This window comes from Sebastes fasciatus, chromosome 4, assembly GCF_043250625.1.
Source record: "Sebastes fasciatus isolate fSebFas1 chromosome 4, fSebFas1.pri, whole genome shotgun sequence".
NCBI classification, from domain to species: Eukaryota; Metazoa; Chordata; class Actinopteri; order Perciformes; family Sebastidae; genus Sebastes; species Sebastes fasciatus.
The window spans coordinates 8,570,474-8,589,147 of NC_133798.1; the positions used below are offsets into that span (position 1 = coordinate 8,570,474).

The 18,674-nt window shown below is 42.1% G+C and overlaps 1 protein-coding gene across 5 annotated transcripts in view; it reads right to left on the bottom strand.

Annotated features, from left to right (window-relative positions):
* Positions 1-1,182: 1,182 nt before the first annotated feature.
* tspan9a (tetraspanin 9a) overlaps positions 1,183-18,674 on the bottom strand; it is a 207,662-nt gene continuing 190,170 nt past the window's right edge. For all 5 annotated transcript variants that reach the window (XM_074631815.1, XM_074631814.1, XM_074631812.1 and 2 more), the window contains 4 exons: positions 13,111-13,212; positions 12,671-12,802; positions 11,365-11,448; positions 1,183-7,587 (listed from right to left, as the gene is read on the bottom strand). In XM_074631815.1, coding sequence (XP_074487916.1) covers positions 7,516-7,587; positions 11,365-11,448; positions 12,671-12,802; positions 13,111-13,212 — 390 coding nt within the window. In that variant the 3' untranslated portion in view covers positions 1,183-7,515. The remainder of the gene's footprint in view (positions 7,588-11,364; positions 11,449-12,670; positions 12,803-13,110; positions 13,213-18,674) is intronic.

Here is an 18,674-nt window from a genome sequence, read left to right on the forward strand (position 1 = left end):
TTGATTTACCTCAAAAATAATTATCCGCCGAGTTACAGACATCTCTTTCCCAATATAAGTCTATGGGAAAAAGTATTTTTGGGCCCAATGGCATCACGTAACGGACACGAAAGTTGTAATTCCACCGTTTGGCCACTACAAAAATTTGCTCCAAAGCCCGTTAGACTTCCTAGGCTTGGGTGGCACAGGCTAGAAACGAGGGGAAACTGAAATGTAAAAAAAACCATCATGTTGTGGTTTTACGGGGGTACCGGCACATAATGCCCCTAAAAAACCATGACGAGTTGTTTTTACATGCTAGTTTTTGTACAAATTAAACAAACAAACAAAATACAACCTGTTATTTAGTGAGCTTTAGAGGTGACGGTAGCAGATTGTTTTGTCCAGTTTTTGTGCTCAGTGAATTAGCCGCTGACTGTAACTTCATATTTACCATACTGAGAGTGGTATCAATCTTCTCATCCAACTCTCAGCAAGAAAAGCAAGAAAGCATTTTTCCCAAAACTTTGAACGATTCCTTTAAAAAACAAAACAAAAAATCCTCCTGCTTTTTACACTCTGTTTGTAAACAGTGGGAAGTCAAACTGTAAAAATGACAGGTTGTGGTTTTACTGGGGCTAACTGCACCCGGTTAAGAAATAGTCTGGCATGTAATACTCCTGCAAAATTACACTTAAATTTCTTTAAAAACCCCACTGCATTTCCCCTAAATCTGAAAGACTCTTACTTTTACCTTGATTAGGCTACATTTATACAAACATTTTAAAACTAAAATCTACACTTCAGACAGGACATTTTCCACTAACTAAAGTTTTAAAGAAGAACAAACAGTGTGACGCTACAGTAAAGCCTGCAGCACCATTACCCATGCTGTCTTTGCGTCATGTCAAAACACCATGACAAAGACTAAAAAGCCTCGCCGCCGTGCAGTTTAAAAGATAGCGAGTTTACTCAGGGAAACACGACAGATTGAGAACACAGCATCAGAAACAACCTGCAGAAATCAGCTCCACTGCAGGTTAACAAGCCGAATGAGGCTGTGTGGTGACAAACTGAACGGCCTCATCAGAATAAAAGCCGTCCCAATTCAGGTTAATGTAATGAGTTCTGCTGAGGATGAGGGGGCGAAAAAAAAAAAGTGAAATGCTGTAATAACAATTAGGGAAAAAAAATATCCATCGGTTGATTCTGTTTACTTTATTTCAGTACATGTTACTCATACAAAATAATCTGTACAAAGGCTAAAATAGGTCATATATTTGCATAGAAGGAACAGTGATGTAAAAACAAAAAGCCAGGATGGAATGGCACAATAAACTCCACTCACTATCACACATGGGCCTGATAACAATTAGGTTAAAAAAGGGATAAAGCTCCGTACAAAAATACTCTGCTGCTCACTCCATGCTGTGGAGACAAATTGGCGATGGTTCCCACTTTCATCATCTCCCTTTTGTTCTTTACAAAAAACCCTATGCTCGACTGGCTGACTACCGTTAGCTCATCTCAGCGTCTTTAGGACAACAGTCCCGCAGGTTTTGTTATTCCTTAAAAAAAGAGGCCATTATAAGGCTGCGATGCCACTCTTTCATTTAATACACCATGGGATCCGCTGTGACACCGCTTCACTTTGCTCTTCATGCCAAGTCCTGTCTTCCAACTCCCCCCCAAAAATTTCAGCATCAAACACTGTTTAAATGCTGCCTGAAAAATTGACGGTGACATAAAAAAGGGAATACATCAGGAGCATCGAGTCATTAAACATGAAAGGCAATGAGCGTACGGTATCGTGGGATTTTTGTGACACTCTTTCCTTTATTTAAAAAATAGTTGATTTGGAGAATAAAGAGAAGGTAGTGCACCATCTAGTATAGATATTCAGAGTGCTTTCACATGTAGCAGAAAACTCCACAGGACAGGGCTGGCAGGCAGGTATCAGATAGTGCCACCCAGCAGAACACAACATCAAACACACCATTTCTAGAGCATACATTTCCACTGCTCAGATATTCAGCTGTAGCACGGGGGAAGGATTAGGAGGAGATTATAGAAATAATATGTCGGAGGTGGCAAAAAAATAAAATAATAATAAAAAAATAGCTTCTAGGTCTCAAAATTCTTCACAGCAGACAAAACCCAATTACTGCCTGTGCATTCTTCCTTTACCGGCTCTGTGGCTTACTGGGAGTGCTTCCATGGATAAGAAGGAATACTTTATACTCCTTCCCCAAAAAAACCCAGAAAATGTGTCTTACTTACTACAAGATGCAAATAAAATATGAAAACCATACTGACAAAAAACACAAATTTACATCAAATTGACGCTACTCCTGCACTTCACAGAGGCAGAAAAACTATCAAAACATGAGAGGATGGATAACATATGGGTGGAAGATACTGCGTGTCTGTAAGTGAGCACAAAAGAGCATGGGTTGTTAGGCAATTCACAATGGCAATGAAACTGTCAATGTGATTACAAGAGGTAAAGTATAACAGTAAGTTACATCAGTTGTAAAAATGAGCATATTTACATCCGGGAGCTGATATACTGCAGTGACATGAGCTCTGTGTTGTACAGTGTCATCTAATAGATCATGCTCTAGAAATACATAATGGGTCTTACACTGGCAGTTTTAAAAGACACACTGCAGATTATACCAGCACGTCCTAATTTAATTAAACCAGGTCTTAATACAGAGAAGCACGACGACAAGCGTGCAGTACGTCTTTTGTGGGCTTCAACCGATGCTATATGCCAAATTTCCCCTCTCTATCAATTCTGACTTAATTGCTTCAACTGCCTGTAGCAATGTTAAGACAGAAAGGCGGGGTTTTTTTGCACCTTGTAGAGGAACATCGCAAAGACTAATCCTCTATGAAACAAATGCTTAATGGTGTCAGGGTCTCACAATGAGTGACTATGAGCCTCTTTCATGAATGGAAAAAGAAAAAATAATAAAAGCCATTTAAAACAGCCTACAACAAGAAAAAAAAACAACATATCGTATAAAAACAAACATTAAAACAGCGACAACCAATGTACAAAAATAACCTCATTAAACAGCGTTTTGTTAAAACGGCAATCATCCCTGCATCCTAAAAAACATGAAGGACCATTTTCTCTTGACAAAAACCCGCGAAATCTACGGTGACAGTGGCGGAGCTGAAAGGGAGTTCACACGGAGGAGAAAAAGGTCAGGATGTCGGATCAGTCGGGGGCAAAGAGTTCGAGTTTTGCAGGCTGGCTCTCTGAAAAGTATGACGTCAGATTTGGAGACAGACATTTGGATTTGTTTTACTCCACTCTCACATTTTCTGCAGCATCTTTTTCGGTCTTGCCTGCAGTTAGGGCTACAATGCAGTCTGATTTACAGAACTAGATACAGCTATTTCTCCTAGCACCCCTCCCGGGTGCAGGATATACCTCCCAGCGGCTCCCAGGCGTCTAAAGAGCACAGCTGTATTTCCACAGTGTCAGTGCTGCCAGCTACTGTATATGTAGCGCCGGGTGTCTGCAGAGCGAGGCAGTAAATAAGGGATGTGTAGAGAGTTTGTGGAGGCAGCCAAGCAGAGGAGATGTGACCACTCGTGCCTGCGCTGTACATCAGCAGCTGTCATGTTCCCCCCGTGGACACAACAAGGAGAGTCGGAGCATATGGGGGCAGGCAGTGAATCACAGCCAGCAGGGTCGCTGCACATCACATCCAGATTCTGTTGCTCCCCGATGCACGAACCTCTTCCTAAAACTGTGTCTCTCAGATTAAATCATCATCAAACCGATAAAAAAAACTCGTTAAGAATGACTTCAGGTGATACTCGGAGGCATGCGGGCTGCCAGACTGGAAGAATGTCTAATGAGTGAATCTTGGTGGGTAATGTTAGCCCATGTAGCAGCAACGCACAGTGTCTGAGTTCCAAGGCTTCATCCAAAGCAATAAACTCCCGTCAACGATAACCTTGGATTACAATTTAGAACGCAGATGCTTCTGGTCCCAATGATTTCTCTACTTGGTTTCCAACAGCAGCTAAACAAATGATCACCTGACCTCTCCTGATAATCCCAACTTGGTCTTATTGTTGTAGTTTTGGCTGTCATTCCTACCAGTGATAAGTTCTTTGCAGAGATCTGGGAAGTCTGATGTGGCCAGAAAAACACAGCCTGGTTCTAGGCCTTCTTGGATTGCTGCCCACATCTGTCACATCTTTTTCGACCAATTGAAAAAAGTCTTGTACTCATAGAGTGCTACAGGAACAAGTCCTAAAAGAAATGAATTATCATTTAAGCACTTCCTGTTCCCTCGTCTGGAAGTCAATGGGTTTTTATGAAAGGGTTTTTAGTTAGATGCCTGTAATGAAGTCTGTGGTTAACACAAGCTGAAGAGATTCTAATGTTTTGTTCTATGACATAAAATACATCAATTAATATTCCACTCGTGAATTTTGAAGCCTTTTGGGTTTTAAAAAAGGCGGTTGCTAACAAGTAACTAAATGAGACTACTAAACATCATCAAGCTGACTCGTCTGCCTTTACAGCCTCGTTGTGTATTCTCACGCTCGTGCTACCATGGTGTAGTTTGCGTAAACGTTGTGCTTTTTAACTTCTGGCGATTGCATTTACACTTCAAAAATCATAAAAGTGGTGTTCATTTGTGAAGATTATCTTGCTGCACAAAACGTGTAAGTATCATAAACATTTGTTTGCCGCAGAGTTTATTTTCTGTGATAATCCAAAACCAAAATCCCATTGGCTTTTTGTCGAGGGATCCAGGGCGATGCTAACTTCCTGGTTGGCCTACAAAACTATTCCATCCCTGCACCACTCTACTGACAGGTGTTTTTTGGTCGTTGGAGGAACAAGCCAGCCAATCAGTGCAATGGGGACGTCTATCTGTGCCAGAGCCAGAAAAACAGGCTGTGTCCGAAAATCACTTCAATTCATTTTTACCATCCTGCCTTTTTCAGTATAACGAATTGTGTGAAATTTATGCACCACACAGTGCCCTCCAAATTTCCCCACAATGGATGGATCTAATCAGCCAGGGTAATTGAAAACACCTGGGTGGGTGTGCGGGGCTTTTGCATCAGCATATTTTGTCGACCGTTGCCGGAGACGGCAGCGGCTCCTCGTAACCGCGTTTGTGTGGAAATGACATTGTCACATCAGATAGGCAAGTCACTGTTGATTGAAGGCAGAATAACACCCCGCCTTCCCATACAGAGAACGGCTGGCTAATATGAACACAATGTCATGATGGGTATTGAAATGAAGCAACATGGCAATAGGCCAAAATGTCTTCCGTGAAAAATGGAATATTCAATCTGATGATCAGCGTAAGGATCATGAGCAGTCAGACGATCATACAGGTTTTTAAACAAACTCCCAGATTAGCCAAATTTTATTTGGAAGAGAAACTAAAGGTGAACAGTAAAACTATTACTTAAACCGTCTGTTGTGTCCATCAGAGTTTACAGACTGACTTTCCGGTTCAACTTCAACCTGTTGCTGTACACGTGTGGACACAGTTTTCCAGTTTAACAATGGATTATTGCTGAGTAGTAATATGAATAAAATGGTAGTTAATCTGGTTAAACTATTGGCCTGTTCAAAACCTCTCTGATCGTCTGACTGCTACTGTTTCTTGCCCCATTGTTGAAATGTTGTATTGCGTTTACTTTGGTGAGTACAATGTTATCAAAGCTGGCGACAACAATCATAACCAAATGGCGGCTGAAACTGAAATCATCCTTTAACAATAGTCTTTTTACACCTCCGCCTCTCACATGCTCAGAGAAGATGTGAAGCCTGGAGCAGACACACTGGAGGGCATTTTCTTTAAGTCGCCACAGCACATATAGATTGTGCTCAGTCTTAAGGAGTCAGGCTGATGCTCAGGCCTCCTGTGGCGAATCAGCAGTAAACAGACATAAACAGACATGTCCCATAGGGCATGTTGCCATACCTATCTGTCTCAGCTTTGATCCTCCTACACTGCCGCCGCCACCCCCTCCACACTGTGGCTGCAAGAAAAGGAAGCTTATGTAAAATCAGTGAAGTTGCAAACCAGAGTAACTGTGTGATGAGTAGGAATGTCAGCAGAGATATTGTGTGTACGTATGGAGGATGAAGCTCATTGCTTTTCTTACATGCGGTAAGAAAATTGGGGTGAAAAAAGGAAAAATGGAGGCAGGGGAGAGGGGAGAGTTGACAGCCAGAGAGAGGAAGAGTGAGAGGAAGGCAGAGCAAATGGATGAGATCTCAAGAATACAGGAGAGATGGTCTCTAGCCGCCTCCGCCAACACAATTGATGGTAGCGGGAAGACATCATGTCTGCTCTGTTTTTGCCCCCCGTGCCCTTGCTTTGCTCCGTGTTTCTATGGGCTGGTATTTTTTCTTTCCTCTGTAGCATGGACAATGTGATAAAACACAACTGCACACACACGTTTCAGTCTGTATTCTCCAAGGGGGAACTACATCACCCAGATCTCTTCACTTGACAGTCCTGGTGGAGCGCTAATAAACAGCCATCTTACACCATTTGTATTGTCTCATAGGGAATGGGAATACTGCTGCCGTGTGTCAGTACAAAGTGTGTCTGTGAGTGTGTGTTCACAGACAGATTTGTGCATTTACAATTTATTATTCAGAGGATACTGCAGAATTTGGTGTAAAATAAATCCACTGATGATTTCTCACGCTAACATGACGTTCCTCCATCACGCTCACTTTTCCCAAAGCTCTCTATAGCTGAATGAAAAAAAAATATGAATTACATTAAACACCATCCCCACTTGTCTGTGCCCCTCCGCAGCAGCATCACGTCAAATCCAACCCCACGCACACACGCACACACACACACACACACACACACACACACACACATCTGAGAGCTCATTGCACTGATCTGTTCAACACTTACATTCCACAGGAGCGTCATTGACGTACAAAAAGAAAAAACAGGAAAAATGGAGACGTTTGACATTTCAAGGACAAAGGTAAATCAGTAAAGTAGAAAACTAGCATGCCGTGTTGGAACTTTTTTCATTTACAAGTGAAAAGGGGGACTTGAATCGACATGAGGAAAAAGAAACTCCACAAGAGGTGGAGGGTATTATCAGTTTCATGTGTTCTCTTTGCCTGGGAGTGGGGTGTGTGGGCATTAGTAAAGTCTTCATTGTCTCAAAGTCCGTCCTTCCTTCCAGCAAATTGTTAGTCCAAGCAAAAAAAAAAGAAAAAAGAAGACGATAAAATAAAATAGAAATGTACTCAAGAGGAGCGACAACCAATGGGATTCTCTTCCTTGCCAAAAGTAGGTGTCCCTTCTCTTCCAGTTGTGTTACTCTTTGGCAAAAATGAATGGTGAGAGCAGAACGGAGCGGGGACACAGCTGGAATCTGTACAGAAGGTCTGGGACGGGGGGTTGGGTTGGGGGGGTTTGTAAAGTGAGGGGTGTTTAAATCAGAGTCTTATCCCATCGGGCAGTGGGGCTCCTCTCCATTGGGTGCCTCCCCTCAAGGCTAAGCATCGTACTTCTTCCCTGTTCTGTGGATGTGGTGGAACAGCGTCATGGAGAACGCCATGCCCAGGAGCTGTGGAGGAGAAGGAGAGGGAGATAGTCAATGTGTGTCTGCATGTATAGTGTATGTGCATGTGTGGTCTTTTTGATGTCGATGCCCTCGGCCGCAATGGGGTTTTTGATGCACTGTGAATCCTTTGGTTGAAGCGCGAGCACATTTTCGCTCACTCTCCCTCGTTTTCTCGGACGCCCTTCAAACGAGAGCTCTGGAATCTTTGTGATGGAAGAAATGTAAAGCGTGCACAAGCATTAAGTCAATGAAGTAAATTGAGATGCCACTGAATCAAAGTAGCCAGCTATCTCCTTTGAAGTTTCCATTACCCCTGATACTTCTACATCAAACACAGTCACAAGGCTGATCCTAAAACCATTATCTGGCAAAGTTCGGATGGCAGGGAAAGTACTGTATGGTGCATAGTCTTTACTGAAAAGACAACGTGGACTTCCTGCAAACAGCCTCCACCGGGGGATTCCTACGGGATGTGATTAGCCTGGGAAAGCTGCTGATTCTCTTCCTTTAGTTTCAGTCAAAGCCTAATTCGCAGGGCTGCTTCAGAGAAAATGCTACCTTAAGCCGCTGCCAATCAAAAACATGAAGTGCCATTCGAGGTAAACATCCAGCTAAGAGGGAGTTCGAGTCAATGAAAAAAGCAACCCAATTATTTACATGTGGCTCATCTGTGCAGCGCTGACATCCAGAGCATTTTTGCTGGCTGCTTCATTCAGTGTGAATGAGACAGCATGACAGTTGCTCCTTCAGGACTCTTCAAAGCTCCATCATCCGTCCCTGCTTAAGAATATAAAAATACGGCTGAGATTTCTGACACCATTGTGGATGAAGTTATACATATAGGCTTTCGCCAAAGTCTGTTATATATGCTGCTCGTCTAAATCATTCATAAGCCAGTTCTCCGCGCCTCTGGCGATTATGTAACGTTGCAGGCTTGTGGGGCATCAGCTTTTCATGATGCTCATCTCCATCATGTCTCCCCCAACTTGCCTTGGAGTCTGCTAATCTGACAGCTCAAGGTCTGTTCTTCCTCTCTCCCACCTCATCCGACTCCGTGTGAGGAGAGTGTGTGTACAGAGTGGGAGAGACATCATTAAAATTAATGTCAGCCGAGTCGATGTTGTGAGGTTTAATTCTGCCAGAACACTTTATCAGTCAGCCAAACAGCGCCAATATTTGTCACTGTTCTGCATGTGCATGCTGTGTGTGTTTGCAGAAGAATGAACAGACGGGCAGGAGATAGTGTCAGACAGAGAGAAGAGAGTCGGCGAGTTAGAAGGAATGCATCTGAGCATCTAAGGAGAGTTTGATCCCGTCATGAATACATAGTGATCTGAAGTTGGCCGATATATACATTAATGCCGACTTTCTCACAGTGAAGCCTTGAACTTTAACAGGAGCTCAAGCAGCAACATCTTCCCCCTAAGGTCATTTGAAATGTGAGGAATCTCACTGAGGCCACCTTGATCTGAACGAACCATGGATTCATGGTTTGGCAAAGTGAAGAGCGAAGGCAGGGAGAATAAAGCAAGAGGGTAGGTTGAGAGCATGAGAACGGAAAAGGAAAAAAGCAGAGTGCACGGGGGGGATGCATTGCATGAACAGGAATTTTAAGTGCATTTTCATCCAACCGTTTTCATGCGTATTTTTCAATTTGGCAAATTCAAAAAACAGTTGACATGTCACAAAAAACACTTAGCTGAGGTGGAAAAGCTGATGTACTGATAAAAACAAAATGTGATGAAAAAAAATGGAAGAAAACTGAACAAATAAATCATGACGTACATGAAGCATGAGACTCGATCGTCACTCAAGCAGACAAAACAACCTCTTGTAAGTGCTAAAGTAGGAGCTGAAGGAGTGAAATATAAGAATTGCTAGACGAAATGTAGCCAAGAATGTCAAGAAAAGATTACACGGACCTGACAAATAAGTGCAGCACAGATAGCTTATTTTTTATAAAATTTGATCCACAGACAGGGTACTTGGTACTCACTAAAAAGTTGCTATTTCACCTGGGGGTGGTGCCTTAAAGGGATATTTTGGGTGTTTTGAGGTGGGGTTGTATGAGGTACTTATCCATAGTAGGTGTATTACTTGCAGTAGATGATGCTTGGGTACCAACACCAAAGCAAAGCAATACAGTACTGTGGACGGAACGGCAGGAAAATGTATTTTAGCCCCCGAAAAAAATAGATATCCGTTTAAGTGTACGCTATATTTAGAAAATTTTCACCGCTTTATCTTGCCGTCAGACCATCCTTTCCTTCTCCTTTCTGACGGGAAACTGAACTGAAAGTGAAACTTATCGATGCTCTCTCAAAAAGCCAGCAGGCTCAGATGACAGAAAACAGTATAGACACGTTTCACTTTCAGTTCACTGTTGGAATTTATTCTAAATACAGCGTACACTTAAACGTATATAATTTTTTTTTAGGGGAGCCTTTCTTTTAGGTGGCTAAAATACATCTTTCTTCTGTACCCGTCCACAGGACTGTATTGCTTTGCTCCGGTGCTCCTGTCTGTTTCTCGATGCTTTGGGCACACTGCCCGTCATCTACTGTAAGTGATACAAATATTATGGAAAAGTACCTCACACAGCCCCACTTCAAAAACACCCGAACTATCCCATTAAGTTCTGCAGAGCTCTTATGGTGTGTTCAGACTGAACGCAAAGTGAGTTTTAGACAAAGTGTGACTGCATACAAAGTCAAGAGGGTGCGAAAAGATTTGCTCAAGGCACCGTGAACTGAATTAAAGGCCCGTCCGTCCATCCATGCATCCATCTATCGGGAGGTAGGAGGCCATCCCAGTTTACATTACCCTTGACAGGTTGCCAGTCTATCACAGGGGGTGGCACATATAGACAGACCGCCCCCAGCTGGCTGTTTCTGGATCCAAACCTTAAGTCAACTTGAGCGAAAACTTCACACTTATCCCAGGGCTTTATGATTCCATTTCATACGTACGTAGGTTCAAACAGTGACTGCAGGAAGAAGGGAGAGAGACTGGAGGAAGATTACAGAAAGAGTTCCTGACGGGTTCTGAGCTGTCACACGAACACAGTACAGACTCTCTGTACACGCACAGTTGGTGCATTGCTAGCTCGCTAACATCTGTACATTTGGTACTTTGGCTGTCTGGAGCGAAAAAGCAGAAAACTGCAAAAACACTCCAGCAGTCAAATTTAAGCAAAGGTGAGGGAAAAGTACACTTTGTTCAGTCTGCAGACACTTTTAGAACACAACCTCTAAGTAAGTGGGAAATGTGCTGCAACAACAGTGAGACACTTGCTGTACAAAGAGGGATAGATGTAAAGCAGATTTTAAGGACAAGAAGAGAAACGGTATCGTAGGAGGAATATCTATCACCCTCCCCTACTGTGCCTTTAATCTGAGACCCTATACCTGCTCCTCCATATTCAGTATCACCGCTGTCCTATCTTGTGATGACTTCTTATACATGACTGCAGCATGCTTGGCACAAAGCCAGGTGGCTTTGATTCTCCCAGACAGGATCAGGGTGCAGAAGACAGTGACGTCAATATTGCAAGATGTGTGGGTGCCCAGTACGCCCACTGAGCGCAGGCCTCATAACTTCCTCAGTAGGAGATGGTGGCACAGAGGCCACTGGATGCACACTTTTTCTTTTTTTTATGTTGCCATACAGGCAAACACAAACAAATGCACCCAGACAAAAAGAAGAAACAGAAATAATAAATGGGAAGGAAGCACAAAAAAATTGGAAGAAGGAAAAACAATTTATCACTAAGCCTCCTACCTGCACTACCAAGATGACCATGCCTATGGTTCCCAGCAGGTGCTTGTTGTCATCCAGCCATTCCTCCACTTTCTCGAAGCAGCCCTAAAAATGGAACAAAAGCTTGTAAAGATACCACTAACGAAATGTGCATATTCAGTGTGGCAGAGGAATCATGTCACTTCAGTTTGCAGCCTGTTTGGTTCACGCTTCTCCACAGGAAATGCATCTCTTACATGTGAGATATACCCTTGCATGAATGAACTGCTAGGTGAGGTGTTAAAACAAGTGAATTACCCATGAGTATGACTTTTATATCCAGACTTATGGGCCATATGGACAGACGTGTGCACTAACTCTTAATGTATTCCCACCTGGGTTCATTCACAGGTCACTCCACTGGCAGGGCGGTGGGGTGAAGGACTTAATGGTGGTTTCAGCTGCACAGTGGTGCCCCGTCTTGAGCGCTGGTGCTGAGGCAGCAGGTAGGACTTAACTATATAGCGTGTGGCCGTTTCCTCTGGGCAGGATTACACGCAAGCTTTTAGTGCTGCGCTTTCCCAGTGGGCCGGCTCAATGTCTGCCTATTCTCATTTTGGCAATTATATTACAGCTTTTAATTCCCTACTTTGGACCTGCTGACAAACCACATGCCAGACCAAATAGCAGATTAGACTTGTAATGGGGGGAGATTGGTGAGCATTGTGCTCCGAGCCTTTTCAGGAAAAAAATGGCTGTTGTCTCGTGGATAATGGAAACAAGTCCAGCGTGATCGGAATTCAGCAATAAGATGAAAGCTTTAACTCTACTGAACAGATGGACCAAAGATTAAATGTATATAAGATTATGATTTTTATGTCCCCTGTGAATCCTGACCTGTACCTATTATAAATATCACTTTGTGTCCTAGATCAACTAAATTATTTAAAATCAAATGTGTGTTTATATATACACACTAGTCATCATCAGCCAGATCAACAGAGTCATAAAATGACTATTAACGACTGAAAGTAGTTGCTTTGCGTCCCTTTGTAGTCATTTTGTTTCTCTTTGTAGCAGTTTTGTACTTCTCTGTGTGTCTTTGTGGTCGTTTTGAGTCTCTTTATGGTTGTTTCAAGTCTCTTTGTAGTTGGTTTGCATCTCTTTGTAGTCATTTTGTTTCTCTTTGTGGCTGCTTAATTGACTTTCCAACAAGAGTCCTATGCCCCTGCTTGTGCCCAGTAGTCAAATTCAGTAATCTTGCCATAGTTATGTCATATATAGTGTATGCATAACAAAAAAAAAACATTTGTTGCATCTATTCATATTACAACCAAAGTGAACTCACCCTGTTCCAGAACATGTTTGTGGAGTTCTGCCCACAGTTCTGGTAATGCTCCTGGCAGCAGCGGTCAGGTACTACCTTCTCCTTCAGGGCCTCGTGCCAGTCGGTGTATGCTATCACACCGCAGCACTTCCACTGTGAATGACACACACACACACACACACACACACACACACACACACATCGGACACCAGATTAGTTAATGCTTCCTGTCACCAGAGAGACCTCAATCTAACTTTAATGTAATAAGTATTGTAATTAGTCCCTTCACTTTAGAGGACCGCAATAATGGAGTTAAAGTTTGAAATTTGGGACTTTTAGATTTGCATTAAAGCCACAGCCAAGCCAGGAAATACATTAGCTGGAATGTTTTAGTAAAAACCTGAATATTCATGCTAATGTTTCTAATATTTGATGTAATGCATGGTGTGCGGTCTGCCTACCTCTGCCTGGATGATGTTCCAGGCGTTTCGCAGGCCTATGTTGTTTTCTGAGTTGTAGAGAGCCAGCCCATCCTTCAGATCCTGCTTGGCGTTCTCACTCACCTGGAGACAAAAAAGCCTTGGTTAGAGACCTTGGTTTGAAGGTTGAAGAACTGTGTATTGAGTTATTGCATTAATTACAGTCTTTATACTGGGGGCAGATGGTTGAAGCTTGAGTGTTTATACGGGTGCATTCATTGCCGAGGTCTTCTTCACACAGATGTATGATAATGTTGGCAGTTAAGTGCTTTTTTGTGTTTTTTTGAGGATTGATCGTGGATTCCTTTTTTTTGTGAACTGACTAATCATGATGAAAAGGGTATAAAGACAGCTGACTGTTACTAGAGTGGTAGAATACCAGCTGATACCAACATACCAGTGGAAAAACGACAGCAGCTCAGTTACAGGTTACCTTTTTTTCTTGTAATCTAAAAATAACCCAGCTACAGTGACTTGGACTTTTGCATGACGACTGCAGACCTGACACATGTCATGTGTCGCTTCGCTCCACACACACGCACAGCTTCAACATGCCCTTCAGCGCAGCTATCAAATCATTTTCCTCTTGACTGAACCCCAACAATATGCTCAGGGTTGTGCCATGTCTGATGGAGATTAATATCTCATCGGATGTGTTAATGAGATACAAAATCAGAGCTTTAGTTCTCCTGCGGTTCGCTCTGCCCGTGGGGATTTGCTAACTGCCAGGACAGATTGAGAGGCGCTTCAGATACGGGGTAATTATTACTGGAGAAATGACATGCACTGCCAGAACCATGCTGTACGTCTTCACAGGCAGTACAAGTTATATCACAACAAAAGGAAGGCACTTGCTTTAATAGTTAAAGCTTAAGGCCTCAGACTGGTGAAAAAAAAAGAAAAATCTGCACACAATACGAGAGGCTGTCACCGCCTGACAAAACAAGGTGCTTTCAGCTATTCTTCAATTTCTTTACTCAGAGAGGGAGGAGGACTGTTTGGAGGCTGCTCAGTAAATCCCTCAGTTAAAAAAAGAATAAGCAGCCTGGTAGATAACGTCTAGCCTGCTTTTATAAAAGGAATACAATGCTAATGTCACTTGACTTATTACCGGTGTAGCTCAGCAGACACCTGTTTATCGGTACACTGCTATATACTGTATGAGAGACAGACCAAACCTTCCTTTGATCACACAGAAAATTAGATTAAGCTTTAAATTAAAGGTGCTATTGATAACTTTGATTACATTCAGCCACTACATGTCACATTCTCCCCCATTTCATTGCATTCACTTCACAACAAGTTGTTGTCAGGTATTTACTGTCAATCTCAGCCATTTATCCAGAGATACCACGTGACACCAACGTTGTTTTATTATTGGCTCACAAGCCTTGTTAGAAGTGGGAACCAAAGGTCAGATATCTTCCAGAGATAAACAAAACATTCATTTTGGACCCGCCAACATTTTTTAAATGATTAATTCACAATCATTATTTTTTTTCCAGGAAAAGCCATGTTTTTATTTGGCATCTTTCTAAAGGCTCTGTGGATGTATTACTTTTTTTTTTTAAATATTTGTTTTCATAAAAATGTTCCCAATAAGACCTTCAAGTGGGTCAGGAATTTATTGGTGGGAAGAAAAACCCTTGAACCCCTGTTTTTCTGAGCTCAATGGCATGAGGAAAATTATTTGTTGAATTAAACATAAAAGTCAAACAGATCTTTTTAAATGAGTAATTAAAGTTTCCCTGACAACAAAATGCTTTAGTAATCATTAATCATGGAAAACCCATTTGAAAACATCCTCTAAAAACCTTTGAAATGAGATTAGTATCGTTTCAAATCACATTCTTCTTTCTCGCTCTGTGACTTTACTGATGCAGAGGAGCGTATCTGTGTGTTGCACCTCGGGCTGCAGGCCCTACCATATCTGTCCTTGTGCAGGGAAATGAGATGAAGAGCAGCATCATCAATCTCTGCCTCGTACTTTGTTTCCACCCTCTATCTTCCCCTCTCCATCTAGGCTATATGTGATGCTGCTCGCTCATTACTGACTCCTCGCGCTAACACAGTCACTAGAGAGCAGGAAGGGGGGCACCCCTACTACAATAAAAATCATCTTCTGAGTCGCCAATAAGTCTGTGCATATCTTACGTTTCATGTGTGGAAGTCTTCGTTACGGCCTGAAATGAAGCTTAATGATCCAGATTTACCGCTAACGAGAGGCAGACAAATGACTGCAGAACAAACAGGGATTTGATCATGCAACACTCTGACCCATTTTCTCCTTGCAAAAGGAGCAGATACAAACACATTCTTTGTTGTATTAGCCTATTTTTTTTTCTGATGAGGAAAAAACTAACTTCTTGACTGAAGCTCATGTTGCTGGTTCTGGAAATTGTTCACAAATAACAGTCCAACACCAACACATCTTACTCCTGGTAACTTTACTCTGAAAGTTGCCACAGGGCATCAATGCAATTTCTCAGATGTGGCATATTGACAACACCCTGACACACGGCTTATACTTCTCATTACACAGATAAACTGGTGGTTTCCTCCGGGCTGACCGAGTCCAAGCTCAGCAATACAGGACAGCGCATTCATCACGGAAATCTAAAGGGTACAGCTCGGCCAGCAGGGTGGACACACAAGTGTCACAAGGAGGGAGAAAACAGAAGGAGACGTACAGATATACAGGTTGACAGGGCGGAGGAAGGAAGAGGCTTTCTATCCAAATTGGTGTGTGTTTTCTGTCACTGTGCACTAAAGCGAACAGAGAACAGACAATGGGTGGTGGATTGTCTGATAAACACCTGTCTGCCTGTCACTTGAGACGCTGTAATAATAAAACACAGCCAGCCAGTATTAATATTACCAAATAGTAAGTTATTGAAGCTATTCTTTATTAAATTTTCTGTTTCTTTTATGCTTTAAACAATATCATTTTTCACTTTTATCAAAATGTCACAAGCATATTTTTGGGAGGTGTTTTGTCCCAGAAGCACAGAGACATTAATACTTAATGTGCAATGACTCCTTACTGTCAGAATTGGGCCCCGGATCTGGTGACATGTAAACACCTAGGGGACTTGTCACCGTGCAGACATGGAGCTACACTGCTTACTCATTATTGGAGTGCACAGCCATGACAGAGCTGACTGCTCCCATTTTCACAAATGTAAAAGATCTGATCTTTTTGTTGACGTTTCGATGTTGAAAATGCGTCTCGAATCCAATTTTCCTGTTAAGACAGGAAAGGTCACATCTGTGCCACGGAGGTGACAAATTCTGCCGTGGAATAACAAGTGTAGAGAGATATGTTATTGTACCCCAGCGCAATTCCCCTGTATTTCCTTCTCATTAGTTTTGCCTTCGAGGACTACTGGCTAACAACTTGTGTCTCGGAAGGCAGTTTGAGTTCCTCACAAAACACCAGAAAGTATTGCTTGTTTGCAGTAGGTGGTGTAATGGGTGTATAGAAGAGCAATTAGTGTATTGTGTGAGTTTTATTCACTTTTATCCAACCGCTATTTATCACTTTGAGCGATTACAATCTTCAAACGATGTTACAGTGTTTAAATGAATCACAGCCTCTGCAGTACAATTTCACTAAGAAAAAGAACATCGACAGACTGTGCGGGAGGTTTAGTAGACATATTACCACTCTGAGAAAGAAGCCAACTAAATGAAAACACAACCCGTGAAATGAGACAAATGGTTCATTCAGTATGGAAAAATGTAGCCAGTTTATGTTCTGTGCACACTGACAGGAGAGCTTGGAGCCACAGATAAGCCTGCCATGCATAACTGAGGTAGAGTCAAGGCATTAAGTCAAAGAAACAAAGTGAAGAACACCAAAACTCTCACTGAAAAAGCTGTAAAAGCTGTGCTTGTTTGGGTCAATTGGGGCAGCGGATACAAGCTGTGAACAAAACACCAACATATTATCACCTTTTAAGGTGACAGAGTTATTTACACATCCAGCAGATACGGAGCAACATTATTGTTCATTTGGAGTCGTATTTCTGGCCATGTGGTGAACATAAGTCCAATATTCCAATATATTAATCTCCACCAACTCCTGAAATGACAAATGCCTTTTAAACTATTTTAGTCACATCCTCGGTCATATTGTTTACCTATTTCACAATATATGCAAAAAAAGGTATTTCTTACATCAACATTCAATCATCTTTTCTTCCTGAAAAACAAAATATAGCATGTGCTTATGTAAGCCAGTACCCACCAATTTCAACCAATAATATCATAACATCCATCCATCAATCAGTCTGCAACTTTAAGCGACTAGGGAGGTGTGTGTGTGTCTCTGGTCTCTGTAGCTCCGGATCATGCTACATTCTAAACCTGCCCACTTTTTAGTGGTCCGATCAAATGCGAAAGATTTGATTTAAATCCCTCTTGTAACTGTACGCCGTTCAAACATTCTGTTTCACTATACAGAAGCTAAAGGCTTCTAAAGGCGCCCTAACTTCTGTTTCACTGGGGCTTTTATCTGCTAAATACTCCACTATGTTCACCAGCAGGTCGCTATCTTCGTTTGTCTGCCGTTTGGTGCTGGATAGGTAGGATAAACTGTTCTTTTAGAGCTTTTTTGCCTAAAATCAGCTGCTTGCTGTGGCCAAAACAATGTGGTGAGAGCGGTGAGAGTGAAACAAACACTAACGTTGAAGCCTGAGGAACTGCAGATGCAGAATCGGGTGATAACTCTCTGTGGGTTTCTCACGATGGGCAACCCCTTTCACAAACAGGTAGTCACGTGATCGATTGTTAATGTAAAAAATATTGATTATAGCCTTCCTTTACTTTCACATTTACCCTCATAGAATACCAGGGCAGTTTCTTGACACATGCACATCATAACACAACATACAGACTATCTACACTCTGGAAAACAAATGCTTTCCCATGATGGTTCATGTGAAATCAAAATGGAAAACACATGTTTTGGTACGAAAAATGATGGCTTATTTGGACCATAACATTTAAATCAAGTCATTTGGGTTATGGTCTAGGTAAGTTTTGATGACATAAGTGAGGAACAGTGGAAAAAATTTGAAATTTTCCATTAAAGCAGGCTTCCATTGGTAAAACGGGAAAATGACACCAGTCCCAAGGGTCCTTACTGTAAAAGGGGACTCTTTTCCACTTAGCAAGACTATTCTTCGAATTTGTACTCCCTGTTCTATTCACCTCATCTCCTCCCTCTCATCTCATCTTCAGTCGTTAAACATGACTCATTCTATGAAGTCTTAAACAGCTACACAATTCAGAACAAATTGTCACTTATTTTACCGGTCTTTTTCTGTATTGTCAGATCACAGAGCCTCTGTCGACTCATCTCCAGTCAGCTGTACAACAGTATTGAAGGAATGCTACTTCATAATCAAACACTAAAATGACAGTCACACCCCATCTTCCATTATTAGCTGTACACTTTTGAAGGATAAACTCATGTGAACACACAACATCTTCCTTTTTCACATTTAATTTTGTTCCGTTCACTCTAAGGTACAAAGTGTTCA